This window comes from Arvicola amphibius, chromosome 12 (assembly GCF_903992535.2).
Source record: "Arvicola amphibius chromosome 12, mArvAmp1.2, whole genome shotgun sequence".
In the NCBI taxonomy this organism is placed as follows: Eukaryota; Metazoa; Chordata; class Mammalia; order Rodentia; family Cricetidae; genus Arvicola; species Arvicola amphibius.
In genome coordinates, this window is record NC_052058.2 from 60,444,997 (window position 1) to 60,461,173 (window position 16,177).

General features: G+C 46.2%; 1 protein-coding gene and 1 pseudogene across 1 annotated transcript; both read right to left on the minus strand.

Annotated features, from left to right (window-relative positions):
* Positions 1–409: 409 nt before the first annotated feature.
* Serpinc1 (serpin family C member 1) lies at positions 410–14,229 on the minus strand. The gene is made up of 7 exons (XM_038349269.2): positions 14,077–14,229; positions 11,875–12,247; positions 7,421–7,636; positions 5,952–6,089; positions 4,667–5,057; positions 3,061–3,125; positions 410–657 (listed from the first exon to the last, which is right to left on the minus strand). Exons 1-7 carry the CDS (start codon positions 14,115–14,117, stop codon positions 469–471), a joined length of 1,413 nt encoding a protein of 470 aa, XP_038205197.1. The 5' UTR covers positions 14,118–14,229; the 3' UTR covers positions 410–468.
* Positions 14,230–14,825: 596 nt separating this feature from the next.
* On the minus strand, positions 14,826–15,028 carry LOC119827518 (annotated as a pseudogene).
* Between the last annotated feature and the right edge of the window lie 1,149 nt (positions 15,029–16,177).

The window sequence follows — 16,177 nt, forward strand, 5'->3', positions numbered from 1 at the left end:
ATATAGAGATTAATTTGTTTATACTCTTGGAATTTTGTAGTATGGTAGGAAGACTGAGAATTTAAGGCCCTTTACCCTTTCAAGAAGCCTGCTCTCCTCCAAAATAAAATAATAACATATTACGTCTTTTATTCTTATGGTTTTCTGTTCTACTTTTAGGGAAAGGGAGTCATCTTGAGACAGGGTCTCTCCCTATGCAGTCCAGCCTCAACTGTTGATCCTTCTGCTTCTGTCTTCCAGAGTGCTAGGATATAGGTGTGTGCCACCATGGCTGGCCTCTTCCCCTTTATTTACCCAGACGTTGTTACTGGGTTGAGAAAAATTGGAAATGTCACTTTCCCAGATTCCCCCACAGCATCTTAATCTGCGCTTCCTCTCTCGTCTTCGTTTTGAGTGGAAGAGCCCATTCTTGTGAGGTGGCAGCCATATTTATTTTTAGTTCTGGTCACAAACAGCAAAAGGAAAAGATCAAAGACTGTGTTCGTTCACACAAGGGTTAGCCACTCTCCCCATGAACAGAATAGTGTTCAGAGCAACTTCCCTGATAAGGACCAGGAAGGGCCTGTTGGCCTTGAAGGTCACCCTGCTTGGGTTCAGTGAACGGCCAGCAATCACGACAGCAGTGCTCGCTGCTGCTTCGCTGCCTTCCTCATTCACCTGCAGGTCACACAGGAAACAAGCATTAGCTACCCTGCTAGTCCACACACACAGACTGTGCAGCTCCTCATACTGATGTTTTCCAGTAGCTAGTATGAATGAAATGTATGCCCTGGCAATGCTGCAGCCCATACGTGATGGTTCCGTTGAACTTCTCCATATTGGGTTTCATGGTCTTAAGCTGATGAGGATGACTGACCAGGTCTCTTCCTCAAGAGGGCACCAGGTCTCACTACAGATGGCTGTGAGCCACCATGTGGCTGCTGGAAATTGAACCTCTGGAAGTTAAGGCTGTAACCGCTGAGCCATCTCTTCAGCCCTAATATGCTTGGACACAAATGATTCCCTCCAGAAACCTCCTCATTCTTACATCCAGTGGATGTAATGCACTGAGCTCATCCAAGGTCTTGCGAGAGTTGTACAAGTGTGATTCCTGAACTAGAAGTCACAGTCTGATAGCATGGTGGAACGCTATCATATGGCATTGTTTTGAACCAGCTGCTAATAGAAATTCAGGAGCGAGATCAGACATCTATAATTGAAATAGATTTACTCTTGAAGTATAAAAAAATCCTTGGTAGCCGGGCGGTGGTGGCGCACGCCTTTAATCCCAGCACTTGGGAGGCAGAGGCAGGCGGATCTCTGAGTTCAAGGCCAGCCTGGTCTACAAGAGCTAGTTCCAGGACAGGCTCTAGAAACTACAAGGAAACCCTGTCTCGAAAAAACCAAAAAAAGAAAAAAAATCCTTGGTATAACTACCCCCAAACAGCTACACAGAAGCTGTGCCTTATGAAAAGCCAGTGCCGCAGTTGGATGAGATATTTTTCTTGGAGTAATAACCTGAGCAAAGGGTGTTTGAATGACACATCTGAAGGGCAGGCTGCTTTCAGAAAAATCTGACCATTGATAACATTATGTGTTACTGTCTTCTCTGGGATAGGATCTACTCTGGTTTCTTTTAAACAGTCTTATTATATACCCCCTTGCTGGCTTTTAGCTTTCTTTTTTTTTTTTTTTTTTTTTTTTTTTTGGTTTTTCAAGACAGGGTTTCTCTGCAGCTTTTTTAGAGCCTGTCCTGGACCTAGCTCTTGTAGACCAGGCTGGCCTCGAACTCACAGAGATCCGCCTGCCTCTGCCTCCCGAGTGCTGGGATTAAAGGCGTGCGCCACCACCGCCCGGCTTAGCTTTCTTTATAGATCAGGCTGGCCTGGATCTTGTGCCAATCCTCCTGCCTTTGCCTCCTCTCCTGGACCATTAAGTACTTGTGATCTCTGTGCTTTGTGGGACTGGTTAATGTTTCTTTCCCTTCCCTTTGGTTGTCCCACATCTATTCCCTGTTCATGCTAGGACTAAATTTCCAAGTAGTGTGAAGATAAGATATAGCTGGCTCCCACTTCCTGTCCCTCATCCTTCTGCTTCCCTCAGGTCCCACTGAGCTTGGCTCCTACGATTAGTTCTCTGGCACTTATTCTGAACCTTTCTCTCTGATTGCAGCTTTTCTTTGCAAACTCAAGCCCTGTAAACTTTGTCTAATGTTGGCCCATTTCCTTCTGTTCAGTCTTTGCTCCCAGGATGAACAGCCTATACCACTCGGTGTCCAACCTGAACGTATGTGAAAACTCCCTGAGGATCTGTGTAAAGAAACAGATTCTTGGGTTCCTCCCACCCCCATCAGTCTCCAAGGGTAAAGATCTCCACTTAATGCTGAGGAGCCACACTTCAGTATCTGAGAATCAGAACTACAAACTGGCATGACTTACCCTAAGAGTTCTGTGCTCGCCTCGGTTGGGGGAAGACAGGCTGAGCAACACTCCACGATTTTCCTCACTGAGACTTCTCAGATCTCAGTACACTATTGTGTGTAGTTAATCTCTCAGGATCAAGTGTGCCTGCCTAACTAAGTTTCCTGAAATGCTGTCTCTCACAAGAGTCTCCTGGAACACACCTGGGAACACTAAGGTGATCCACACTCATTAGTTACCTCTTTCTTATGTTCATTTGCTCTTCACCTGCTTCGCTTAAACACACGCCCCTCCCCATTCTGACCAGATTGGGTTTTAGTCTTTTGCCCCAAGCTTTCCATATTCCTGAAACATCCCAGAATTCCCTCTCAGTGACCTGTGCTGGCTCCTTTTCCTTGGGCTTCCCTCTAAATATGCTTCTCTGGCAGGAGAGAAGGTCAAACAGCTGGAGTTTGAATGCCATACACAGGCAGACCTCATGGAGAAGGCTTCAAGCTTCTCCACGTGTATGATTAAAGGAATGTTGCAAACTTGCCTCTTCCCCATTCTGTCCTGCTGCTAACAGACCTGCTGTGTCTGCCTAAGAGTGCAGCGGGAAACTCCAGACAGTCGTGCAGACTGGTAACAATGCAGAAAAGGCAGAAGGTGGAGATGAACTCACCTCAAGAAATGCTTTGTGGAATGCATCAGAGACATAGAGGTCATTCCTGCCTTCTGCAACAATCCCTAGAAAGGAAGATCAGGAAAGCGGTGTGTGATTTGACTCCAGGCACACAGGAGATCAGTCTGAATAAAGACATCCCTTTGGGTGGTTTGAGAAGTAGGACGCTGAACTCCCCTAGTAATAACCTCCACCCCCTCAATGGATACCTCTTAAAAACAGGGAGGTATTTGGACTTCTTTGACCTGGATCTTGTGAATTTAATCTCATGTCAGCTTCTTGGGGAAGGTGGAAGGGTGGGACTCTGTTCTTAAAGAAAAACCTGACTATATCAAATAAAAATGTTTTCCCAGACTGGTAACATTTTTGAGAGGTTTGGCTTTGACAGCTAGTTTAAAGGTAACTCAGTAAAGATAAAACCCAATTACCTGGTTGATACCTTTTTAAGATAGAGTCTCTTTGGGTAGCCTGGGCTGGCTTTAAACTGTTATCGTGACAGTTTTGAGTGTTGAGATTATAGTTGTGTGCCACCATGCCTTTGGGCTTCTTTTTGACAGAGATATCGGGGGTCAATGAGATTGTTCATTGGGTAAGGGCTCTTTGCCCCCAACCCTGACAACCTGATTTAATCCCTGGGATACACAGGCTTTGAACACCTGAAAGTTGTACACACACACACACACACACACACACACACACACACATACACACACACCGTGGCACTTGTGCATCCTCATACACAGATAAGTGTATAGATAAGCAAAAGATAATGCTAGACGTGGTGGCACACACCTATAATCCCAGCACGCAGTGGTTTCCAGGCCAACCTGGGCTGCCTAAGACCCTGTCTCAACCAAAAACAGAAAAAATAAAAAGTGTTTTATAAGGTCCATTTCTTAGCTTTAATTTACTGTCATCTCATTTTTATTTTATTCAAGATTTCTCTCTCTCTCTCTCTCTCTCTCTCTCTCTCTCTCTCTCTCTCTCTCTCTCTCTCTGTGTGTGTGTGTGTGTGTGTGTGTGTGTGTGTGTGTGTGTGTGTGTGTGTATGTAGGCACCTATGAAATCAGATCCCCTGGAGCTGGAGTAACAGGAAGCTGTGAGATGTCTGCCTTGGATTCTGGAAACTGATCCTGGGTCTTCTGCAATAATGATCCATGCTCTTAACTTCTAAGCCATCTCTCTAGCCTCTTTTTTATTTTACTTTTGAGACAAGGGCTTCTTAAATAGCCCAGGCTAGCCTGTACCACTATCTTCTGCCCTACCTCCCAACTGCTGGAATTATAGGCATGTCTCAGCATGCCTTGCTTTTAATGTCTGTCTCTTTGAATTCCAAAGCTTTTTCCAGTTCTTCTCCACCTGGTATCCTCTCCTCTATTAGATACAAAATCACAGGATGACAGTACTGACTGGACTCTGGGAAACACCGCCTTTCACAGTGGGGCTGGGAAGGGCAAGGGATTGCCACAACTGATTGATCACAGAGCCCAGATCAGAATCCAGGTATCCTGATTTGACACTCTTTTCTGTGCTTTCCTTGACTCTCCCACGTGTGGTCAAGTCTTCACCTTGGAGTAGAGAGGAGGCAGTTTTCTCCTTTACCAACCTGGGAGTTGGGACTTCTCAGGGTTGAACAGATCCACAAGGCCCATGTCTTGCAGCTGCTCCTTTAGACTGAAGCTATCTTCAGTGCGGAAGCGGGGCATATGGACCACAAGCATGGTCTCCGTCAGCTCGTCCAGCCACTCCTGCAGCAGCTCTGGGGTGAGTTCCCGCTCCACCTTGGCCAGGCTCTTCTCAGGCTTGGGCAGGATGAGCACCATGGTGATATCATCGCCCTTGAAGGGCAGCTCCAGCACCTGGGTGCCTTCTGCTACGCGCCGGTATTTGAATTTGCCTTCCTGGTACATCATAGACACTGGGCATGTCTGCTCATCAACCTTGTAGAACAGCTCCCTCCTTGTGTTCTCAGGGCTAAACTTTGACTTCCACAGGCCCTAAAAGATGTCAGATTGGAGAACCATAAAGCAAGATCAAAAATATCCTAGCTGAATACTTCCTGATATGGGACATAATCATTGTCTGAGTGCATCAACATATAAATGCAGCTATTAGAAAAGCTAAATATCTATTAAAAGGCTAAGAATTATGTGTGAATGGTACAGTTACTTCTGTGTATTTCTATGTTTTTCAGATTTCCAGCGATATTAGTATTATTACTTTTACATGTGAGAGGAGGGGCTTGCCCCTGTGCGTGTGTAGACATCAAAGGGCACCTTATCAACATGCGGGAACTGGTCCTTTCTTCCCACCATTGTGGGTTCCATGCTGGAACTTGGGCTGCCAGGCGTGGTGACAAGCACCTTTATCAGCTGAGCCATCTTGCCAACCTAGTATTGTTTTGTTTTGTTTTATTTTTTATCAGAAAAGTCTAAGTCCAAGACTAGCCTACAACCCTGTTTGCAAGTACATTCCGCCTTGTGTTTCTATTGACAGCTTCCAGAGCTCGGTGTTCTGTTCCTATGGATTAGAGGGCAGACTCAGACAGCAAGACCAGGAATCCGTCTGGAAATCATACCATGCAGACAGTACATCCTGCCTGACTTCCTGCACCATTCTTTCTCATTTTCTGACTCTTTGCTCCTGCAATAAGTCATTTAACTCTTTTGAGTGGTGGTTTCTCACCAGCAAGTTAGGCATTAGAAAGAGCCAATGGCTTTACAATGTTAACTGTGTGCTCTAAGGGTCTTCAAAAATTTATATGGTTGCCTAGATCATGCACGGACCATTTCTCAGGAGGGATCTGACTACACATGCCCCAAGATGTGGAAGTGGGTGAGCTTCATAGTGAGGAGAAGTCCCAGGGGTCTCTCCAGGACCAACTGGAGTACCTTGAAGTAAATGGTGTTAACCAGCACCAGGGCTGTCAGCTCGTTGATGGCTCCCTGGGGGATGACGTCTTTGATGCGGCCTTCAGTCTTATTAGCTACCCAGTCGTTGATACTCACTCGGGATTGCTCTGCATTTTCCTAAAGAAAACAAGGAGGGTGAGTGGGGGAGCGGGAGGAGAATGGGAGGAGGGAAGGAAGTGTAAATTTTTGAATGGAAAAAAAAATAAATTAAAAAAAAAAAGAAGTAACCTGTGACCTGTGCAACTCAGTTACCCTTGAATTTCAGGTCCCCCCTGCACAATGCATTTTGTTCTTCATTTCTCTGCCCTCGTCCAGTGTGTGGTTGAGAGGCCGCCGCTTTAGCCCACAGGGGGAAGCCCCGCACTTCGCAGACGCTGTTACTTGTGATTTCCTATGGTTAATCTTTTGTCATGCCGGCGGTCAAATTGGGAACCAGCCCACTAATAAATGTTGGAAGAAGAGAAAGAAAGAGGAGACCAAGGATCAGGAAAGAAGGACGAGGAATGCAGTCTGAAGGGCAGAAGGCCCGGCGTTATCCACTCTGATGCAGGAAAACCTGGACTCACAGGAGCATCATCTCCAAACATGGTCTGTGGGAAGTAATGAGTGACGACGTGGTTAAGAGGGTGGGAGGGGCAGTCCTGTGTAGTCAAATAAGTTTAGAAAATGTGGTGGCGGCGCGCACCTTTAATCCCAGCACTTGGGAGGCAGAGGCAGGTGCATCTCTGTGAGTTCAAGGCCAGCCTGGTCTATAGAGTGAAATAAAATGCTGACGGAATAAAGCTTGGTGGTTGGAATGGAAACAGCACCATCGACTCATATGTTTGCATACTTAGTCCCCTGCTGATGAAGGATTATTGGAAAGGATTAGGTGTGTCCTTCCTGGAGGAAATATGTAGCTGGGAATCAGCTTTGAGTTTCAAAAGCCCATGCCAGCCTCAGTCTCTCTCCCTGCTTGTGATCAGCCCTGTGGCTGCCTGTCTGCTGCCACGCTTTCCACCATGATGAAAATGGACCACGCGCTCTGAAACCGTAAGCAAGCCCCCAGCTAAATGCTTTCTTTTTAAAGAGTCACCTTGGTCGTGGTATCTCTTCACAAAAATAGAACAGTAACTAAGACAGAAGTCAGGTATTTCTTTGTTGTATTATACTTTATAGGCTTGGGTGCTTCATGAAGCTCCAAGGGGGCATGCACCAATTTTATTTTACCATGACATATTTGAGCTTGGTAAGATTAAATGAAAAAGTAATGTCTTATACAACTTCTTTAGAGTACCCGCTATAACAGAAGGCATGAGTGCCGTTGTTCTCTGAAGTCTGGAGTAAGGGTTAGTGTGCCAAGGGTTTTGATTTGTCCTCAGCCTCCACCAGCCATTGGCAAGTAGAGCAGTGTTCATTTGGATCCCTTCTCAATGTGAGTGGAGAGGACTCTGACATCTACAACTCACCTTGAAGTCCAGGGGCTGGAGCTTGGCTCCATAGACAACCTCACTAATGTCCTGATAGGTCTCGTTGAAGGTAAGGGATTTGTCTCCAAAAAGGCGGTTTGCTGCTACCAAGTTGGAGGACTTGTTGGCTTTTCGATAGAGTCGACAGTTCAGTTTGGCAAAGAAGAAGTGGATCTGATCAGATGTTTTCTCCGAGATGGTATCAAACTTAAAAACCTATAGTGACCAAAGAAAACAGTCGGTGAGATCGGGCAGCCCAGTTACCATGGGTACCAGGTACAGTGTTGGACCAACAGCCAACAGCAGCTAAGTTCCTTCCAGTACAGTGCCTGGCACAGCATGAGCAGCTCATGTTTTGAAAACGACTATGCAAGAAAAAGAAGAGTAAAAGGAGGGAAATGTAATGTAATGGGGAAAGACCAAAAGACAGGACTGCCACCTGCTCCTTAAGGGACTGCAGACCAGCCCAGGGGACTTTCCGACCACAAGGGGAGAAAGCATCTTGGTAATTCTCGACAGATCGAGGAACCAAGATAGTGTATCTCACTGTAAACAAGCATTTCCGCAGCACCTCTTCATGGCTCTGCAATGCTGGCTGTGGAAGGGCTGAGAAAGGCAAAGATTGCGTCAGCAAGGAAATAAATGAACCCAGAATCAGAGTCTTGGGGTTAAAAGGACTTAAAAGTCCCCCATACCAATCAGAGCCATAGCAGCTGCCACAGACCCAAACCACCTTCTTCATCACCAGCACACAGTGGGGAGGCTGACCCCTCCCCCTCTATGCTCTGTCCTTGGTGGGAAAAGGCTTTTCGGTTTTATTTATTCTGCAATTCAGGTTTTCCTGATTTTGTTCTAATATGTACTTTGTGCTTGTGTGTGTGTCATGTGCACGTGGGTGTGCGCGCGCACACACACACACACACACACACACACACACACACACACGCATGTAGAGGTCAGAGGACAACCTCGAGTCTTGTTACTCAGGAACCACACACCTTTCTCTCCTCCTTAAAAAAATGTTTATTTGGAGGGTGGTGACTGAATGCCTCGTGTGTGGGTGTGCCTAAAGAGTCCAAGAAGGCTCTGGATCTTCTGCTGCTGGAACTACAGGAGGTTATGAGCTGCCGGATGTGGAAGCTGGGAATCTAACTTGAGTCCTCTGGAAGAGAATGTAGCTCCTTTCACCTCTGAACTCTACTCTCCAGACCCATCTTTCCCTTATGTGAGTCAGTCTCTCCCGGCCTGGAGCTGGCTGATTAGGTGAGATGGCTGGCCACAAGGGATCCTCCTGTCTCTACCGCCCCAGCCCTGGGATCGCGCCATTTCTCTACTGCCCCAGCCCTGGGATCCACCTGTCTCTACTGCCCCAGCTCTGGAATTACAAGCATGTGTGTAACGCCCAGCTTTATGGGTCTGGAGCTCAAACTCAGGACTTGTGCCTGCAAGGCAAGCTCTTCACCCTCTCCCCAGGCCCCTTTTGAATCACTCTTGGTTAAAAGCTCTGTGGGTTTCTCTTGGAGAGAGAGTCACACTGTTTTTCTATGTCTGACATCACATGTGCACATTGGGAAGAGCTGTAGAAGAGACTCGGGACATGTTTGATTACAAGTGCTGTTTTATCTCTGGTGGGTTTTTCTTCCTGTTTTTATTTTGCGTTGACAGAAATTAAGCCAAGAGCTTTGTGCATTACTAGTCAAGTGCTCTCCCCGAACCACGTCTCTAGCTCTTGTTTCTTTTCATAGGAAGGATCACATGTAAGTTCACATTTGGGGACAGGGACAGGAGCTGCTTGATATTGAGGCCAGTGTATGGGAACTTACTGATAGGGGGCAGCATTTGTGACAGAAGTTTCTAATGTGCCGTCTGGCGTCATTCACAAGAGTACCAGGAACAGACTACAGGGAAAGGACAGTCTCTTGTCCACTGTGCTGGTGACACGGAAGAAGCAGCGTGGAGCCTCTGAAAGCTGAGCCCTCTTCTGTGGTGAGCAGGTGTACATTCCCTCAGCCCTGAGCTGAACAAATGAAGTTTAGTGGAAACCGGCCACTGGCAAAGATAGAGGTAAACCTTCCTAACTTCCAGAATTCAGTGACTTGGATTCACAGGACCACTATACGCCATGCTGTAGGGTCTTCTGCCTTCCCTGTCATTTGTCCTTGTTTCCAGAGTGAGATTCTGATGTAGGATTCCCCTTTGTATGCTATGTATATGTTTTATGACCAATGATTAATAAAGAAGCACTTTGGGCCTATTGCAGCACAGAATAGAGCAAGATGGGAATTCTAAGCAGAGATTAAAAAAAAAAGAAGAAGGTGGAGTCAAAGAGATGCCATGTAGTTGCTGAAGGAGACAGATGCTGGAACCTTACCAGTAAACCATGAGCCTCGTGGCAATACTTAAAATAATAAAAATCAGTTAATTTAAGATGTAAGAGTTAGTTAATAAAAAGCCTAAGCTAATAGATCAAGCAGTGTTTTAATTAATATAGTTTCTGTATAATTCCTTTGGGTCTGGGGACCTGGGAAATGAACAAGCTGTCTCTGTCTATAAGATTCAACCTGAAAAAAGACAACAGGGCACTCAAGTCAAGGGCAGAGTAAGACTCTAATGTTTCCACCCATGGTTTAGGGTGATACCAGTGGCCACTTCATTCATAGTATTTCTTATCTTGCTATACACACACACACACACACACACACACACACACTATACATATACATATATACACACATATAAATGATAAAATAAATGAATATACACATAACTGGGCATAGTAGTACATACATATAATCCCAGCACTTGGAAAGTAGAGGCAAGAGGACCACAAGTTCAAGGACAATATTGTTGTAAGGAGGCCGCTTGTTCATTTCCCAGCTGCTCAGACTCCCAAAATAACCACATAGAAACTATATTAATTAAATCACTGCTTGGGGGCTGGAGAGATGGCTCAGCAGTTAAGAGCACTGCCTGCTCTTCCAAAGGTCCTGAGTTCAATTCCCAGCAACCACATGGTGGCTCATAACCATCTTTAGTGAGGTCTGGTGCCTTCTTCTGGCCTTCAGGCATACTCTCAGACAGAATATTGTATACATAATAAATAAATAAATAAATATTTAAAAAAATAAATCACTGCTTGGCCTATTAGCTCTAACTTCTTATTGGTTAGCTTTTACATATTAATTTAACAATTTGTATTAATCTGTGTATCGCCACATGGCTGTGGTTTATCAGGTAAAGTTCCGGCGTCTGTCTCGGGCAGGGCTACATGGCTTCTTTCAACCCCACCTTCCTTCTCCCAGCATTCGGTTTAGTTTTCCCCACCTAGCTCTATTCATTTGCCCTATCATAGGCCAAGACAGTTTCTTTATTAACCAATGGTATTCACAGCATACAGAGGGAAATCCCACATCACAACATGAGTGAGACATTGTTTCAAAAAATGAGTGAATGAGAGAGAATGGCTAACAAGAGAAGTTGCGACACCAGCCTTCTCCCATTTATAAATAGTACAGAGCATGGGCTGGCAAGAGGAGTGAGCAGGTACAAGCACTTCTTGTCAACCCTGACAGCTGGCATTTGATCCCTAGAACCCACAAAAAGCCACATGAGTAGCTTGCATCTGTAATCCCAGTGCTCCTATAATATGAGGTGGAGAGACCAGAGAATCACCTGGAAGTTTGCAGGGAAGCTAGCCTGGACTCTGCAGAGGGGCAGAAATGAGGGACCCTCGCTCAACAAGATAGAAAAAGAGAACCAACTCCTGAAAGTTGTCTTGGGCCTCCACACACATGCCACAGCACTCAAATAATAATAAGTAAAATAATTTTTAGAAGCAGAGACTAGGAAACATTTATGAAGAAGACATTCAGGTAGTAACTCCTTAACTAATTTTAAAAAATAGCAATATGGTAGCTAATACTTGTAATTCTGCTATTCATGAGGCTGAGGCCAAGTGATCGTCACAAGTTCAAGGCCAGTCAGAGCTACTTATAGTAAGTGTGGGGTCAACCTGGGCTACATAGTGAAAACCTTTCTCAAAAACTGAAGGGTCATTTTGAAAAATAGTCCTGGACAGGAGAGAGTGCTCAGTGGTTAAGAACATTGGCTTCTGCTCTTCCAGAGGCCCTGGGGTTCAATTCCCAGCACCCACATGGCAGCTCACAACTGGTCTGTATGTAACTCCCAGTTCCAGGGGAACCAACAGAGACACATGCAGGCAAGACAAAGAAAGAAAAGAGATAAAAGAAATCCGAAAGCAAAATTCAGGAATGGAAGTAAGGAATAAGATAAGAAAGAAAGAAGAAAGAAAGAAAAATCCCAAGACATGAAATAATGATTCAAAGAATGTCATAAACCCACACAGTGGAGTGTCGCCTACACGTATCGTTAGACATGAAGAAGTTTGAGAGATGCTCCCAGCAAGGAAAGAGGTAGAGACCTTCACACTGTACCGCCATCAGCTGCTTGAGGGTGTAAATTACAGGCAACCCCAGCTTGGTCATAGCAAAAGCCGTGGAGATGCTCAAGGGGGACAAGAAAATGTTGTCATTGTCATTCTTGGAGTCTGCCAGGTGCTGATAGAAGGTGGTGGCAAATCGAGAATTGGCCTTGGACAGTTCCCAGACCCGGCGGTTGGTGGCTTCTGGGATCTTCTGCTCTAGGCCGTCCTCGTCCGTGGCCTTCTTGTTTGGAGAGCGGTAAATGCACATGGGATTCACAGGGATGTCCCGGGGCTTCGCTATGCAGATGTCATCCACGGAGTTTCCGTCACAGATCACACAAACCCAGGCACCAACGAGTAGCAGGGAGAGGAGACGTCCCTTCCTGCAAGGGGACAGAACTGTGACTACCCGTGCACATTGGCCACCACAGCCTCATCCCCGAGAAGCACAGGATTCCTGTCTTTGCTTTTGAACAAAGTGTCATTGTCCAGAAGACCAGTCCTAGGCTCCTTGCCTGGACACAGTTATATACTAGAAGTATGTGTGTGTTCTTGCGCTGAAAAGGAGAACGCAGTTTCCCTTGGAAAGTGGAAGACACACATGTGCCTTCTGGAGAGACAGAGAGCAAAGGGAGACAGCCCCCAGACACAGATGGAGTATAGCCAGAATCTTAGATGCCTGGGAGGCTTTGCCCAAGAGGGTAAGAGAGTGAATGCAGCCAGTTCAGTGTCTGCTTGCTGAAGGTAACCAGATCCATAGCTCCAGCCTGACTGTTGGCCAGACAGTCCTGTCTGGAAGGCCTGGTGCTGCCATCGTGAGATGTGACCTGCTGAGCTGGTTTCCCACCCACACATCTGCTCTTCCATCCTGCAACCCATGGATCCTGAACCAGGAAGTCACCCTGGATCCCTCCCCTCCTCATTTTACTCTGACCCTAGATTCTATTAAGGCCACTTCTGTACCCTCTGACCTTTACTGCCCTCAATCTTTTCTGTACCCTGAATTTTCCCCCATAGCTTCTAACAGGGGTCACTAAAAGTAAAGATGGGATTTAAATAGGGTTTCAGGAGCCTAGGCTGCCTCATCCTCACTGTGCAGCTAAGGATGACCTTGAACTTCTGATTATCCTGCCTCCGGACCCTAAATGCTAGGATGGTAGGCAGGTGTAATGCCCAGTTTGATATCTTTCTAACAAAAAAAAAAAAAAAAAAAAAAAAAAAAAAAAACCGAAATAGTAGCCAGGTGTGGTAGGGTATATATCCTTAATCTCAATATTTGGGAGTCTGAGGTAGGAGGATCATGAGAACGAGAGCAGCCTGAACTACATAATACCTCAATTTTAAAAAAAAATGAAGTAGTGAGATAGGCAAGAGAATCTGGACACTCAGTAAAGCAAACCAAGGAATAAATTCCCCAGAATACGTCTGTAGCTAAAACAGTGTGGGCCAGGCTACCCCCAGTTGCTCTGGGGTACCTGAGCCACCAGAAGGGAGTCTGTATCTGGGCACTGAGTCCTTCCAGTCCCCTTCTGGATGAAAGAGTCAGGTACAGAGCGCAGAAGACTTGCTGAGGAAGTCTGCTCCATGGGAGATTCGGTGGGCTGTCGAGGCTGAGGGCAGGCAAAGGGTATGTGGACTTTTGTGTGGTCTGAAACCAATTCTGTAGCTTGAGAAGTGGAGCCACTAAGGGAAAGGGGGAAGGTAGGGTGACAAGACAGAGGTGGGGTGAGAAAAGGGAGAGAGAGAGATGGCCCCTATCTCTCCATTGTCTGGTGTTACTCATTTTGTACTTCGGGGCATTTGGAAACGTGAGTGGAAGAGGGAGCATAATAGAAACCACAGTGGTCAGGCTGTCCTGGCTTCCAGCTTCCTTCAACACTTATATCAAGAAGGGTGTGGTATCCAGGAGGGAGTCTCTCTGTGAAAAGGGAACAGGGCTTTGGGCATTAGTCAGAGGTCCCCGAGACAGGGGCAGTTGCTTCCGAGAGAAGCATCAAGCAAATTAGATGGCTGCCCTGGCTGCGTCCTCCGCATGGCCCATCTCTTCCCATGGGAAGGCCTCCCTTGAGTCGGGAGCTAAGAACTTAAGATGGGGCTTGGGTGAAAGGACATCTTCCAAGTAGGTCATTAACTACCAGGGAGAGGGCCTGGTCTTCTCAGTGTCAGAGGTCAGCCTTGTGAGTCCTTCAGAAAACTCAGTGAGATCCCTTACCTGTCTCCAGCAGCTGCACTCCCTAGCCCACTGGAATACATGGCCGATGCGCTTCTACAGAGGAGGACAGGAGATGGTGCTGGCTGAGGCGGTCGCTCTGAAAACTGCTTCTTTCCTCTAAATCTGACAGAGGTCCAGAGGCCAGGTGGGGGAGGGGGAGGGAGCTGGTCAGGAGAGAAGGGCTGAGGTCAAAGGCCGATGACCAGTTCCCAGGGTTAAGCAAAGTATAGAACTCAGTGTTGTTTAGTTAGTAGGCAAGTTAAAGTTCAGTCAGGCCTAGGGAAAGTGTGGTCCCCCTTTCTTGCCTACAGCCCTTCATTCTCCCATCATGTTTATGAGGAAAAGGGAAGAACACGGAGAATTCAAACCTGCTTAGGAGGTACCTGACTAAGGAGGGCTCTGAAGGAAAACAAGAGTCTGATTAATCAAATCAGGAGATAGCAGAAGTGGAGGGCAGCAACAGGGAACAGCCGCTGTTATGGCTCCCCACCTCAGTGGGCTGGCCTAAATTGACCTTGAACTCCTGATCTTCTGGTTTCTACCTTCCACATGCTGGGATTACGGGTGTGAGCCTCCACCTCTTGTTTCCTTTCCACAAGAGCAGCAGCTGTTGAAATATCTTCCTTTTATTTTTTAATATCAAAAGTTTATTTAGCAAAGAAGTTTCATATGTACACAGCCCAATTCTAGACCAAAGTCAACAGGCCCTTTGGGACACCATGTTGATGCCTCTACTGAATGGCCAGTGTCTAGACTCTTCCCAAACCTTCTAAAACGACGAAGCTGTTTCCTCGGATGACCACTGTGTTAGTGTTATTCTGTCGCATACACTGGCTGCCATCTCCACACACTCTCCAATCACAAGATTCATAAAAGGATCAAAGCCCCACAGAACTCCTTGTACATGTCTGCCACTATTTAATGTCAGCAATAACTTCTTGTCCATAAATGTCTTCAGTTTGGGGGAGCGAGGGAGGGAGCATGGTAACTCTTCAGTAGGATCAGCATGACAAAAAATATTTTATTTTGTTTGTTTGTTTTTTGAGACAGGGTTTCTCTGTTTAACCCTAGCTATCCTGGAACTCACTCTGTAGACCAGGCTGGCCTCGAACTCAGAGATCCACCTGCCTCTGCCTACCAAGTGCTGGGATTAAAGTGTGGGCTACCATTGCCCAACTTCAAAATAGTTCTTAAAGACCAAACAAGCCAAGTTGTGTTATTACTAATAGTTTTTTTTTGGGGGGGGAGCTAAGTAAATTCAAACTAATGGAGACAAAGGGCTATTTATTTCTACTTTCCTCCTCCTTCTCCTCCTCCTCGCCCTCTTCCTCTTCCTCCTCCTCCTCCTCCTCCTTTTCCTCTTCTTCTTCTTCTTCTTCTTCTTCTTCTTCTTCTTCTTCTTCTTCTTCTTCTTCTTCTTCTTTTTTCTTTATTTCTTTTTTTTTGTTTTTTGAGACAGGGTTTTTCTGTAGCTTTGGAGCCTGCCCTGGAACTTGCTCTGTAGACCAGGCTGGCCTCAAACTCACAGAGATCCGCCTGTCTCTGCCTCACGAGTGCTGGGATTGAAGGTGTGTGCCACCACCACCTGGCCCCTGTTTTCCTCTTCTAAATAGTTAAAAATCCTATCACCAGAATGACTGCTACTGCGTTCAATGTTCTATGATGTGAGGACTTGCATTGTCCTCAAGAACTGTAGGGAATGCTTCCCTTTCTGGACAGGAAAGCATCAAGACTGCAGCCATGTTGAGTTCTTGCCTGATGGAGCAGGATACTTCCAGGACAGATAGTCAAGCTGGTTGCTCACAGGAATCCATCATCCTTGACCAAAGAAAACTGAAAAGTTGCCTGTTTAGCAAATGGAGGGGCACGACTTAGCACAGGCATGTGCTAGGAACCATGTGAGGTTTTCCTTAGGGTCAGGGAGTAGCCATGAACAGAACCACAATATACACAAAGTGGGTATAGGACCAGCAAGATGGCTCAGTTGGTAAAGGCACCTGCCACCAACCTGAGTTTGGTCCCTAGGACTCACATTAAAGGAGTGTGCCACCACCGCCTGACTTTTTGCATGATATTTAAGTACTATTTCTCTTCTATTATT

Bases quoted from the DNA above. Each gene is read 5' to 3' on its own strand.
- Serpinc1 (XM_038349269.2), bottom strand. From the start codon at position 14,117: ATGTATTCCAGTGGGCTAGGGAGTGCAGCTGCTGGAGACAG. The intron at 12,248-14,076 runs GTAAGGGATCTC...GTCCCCTTGCAG, and splicing joins AGTGCAGCTGCTGGAGACAG to GAAGGGACGTCTCCTCTCCC. The intron at 6,090-7,420 runs GTGAGTTGTAGA...TGTTTTCTTTAG, and splicing joins TCCAGCCCCTGGACTTCAAG to GAAAATGCAGAGCAATCCCG.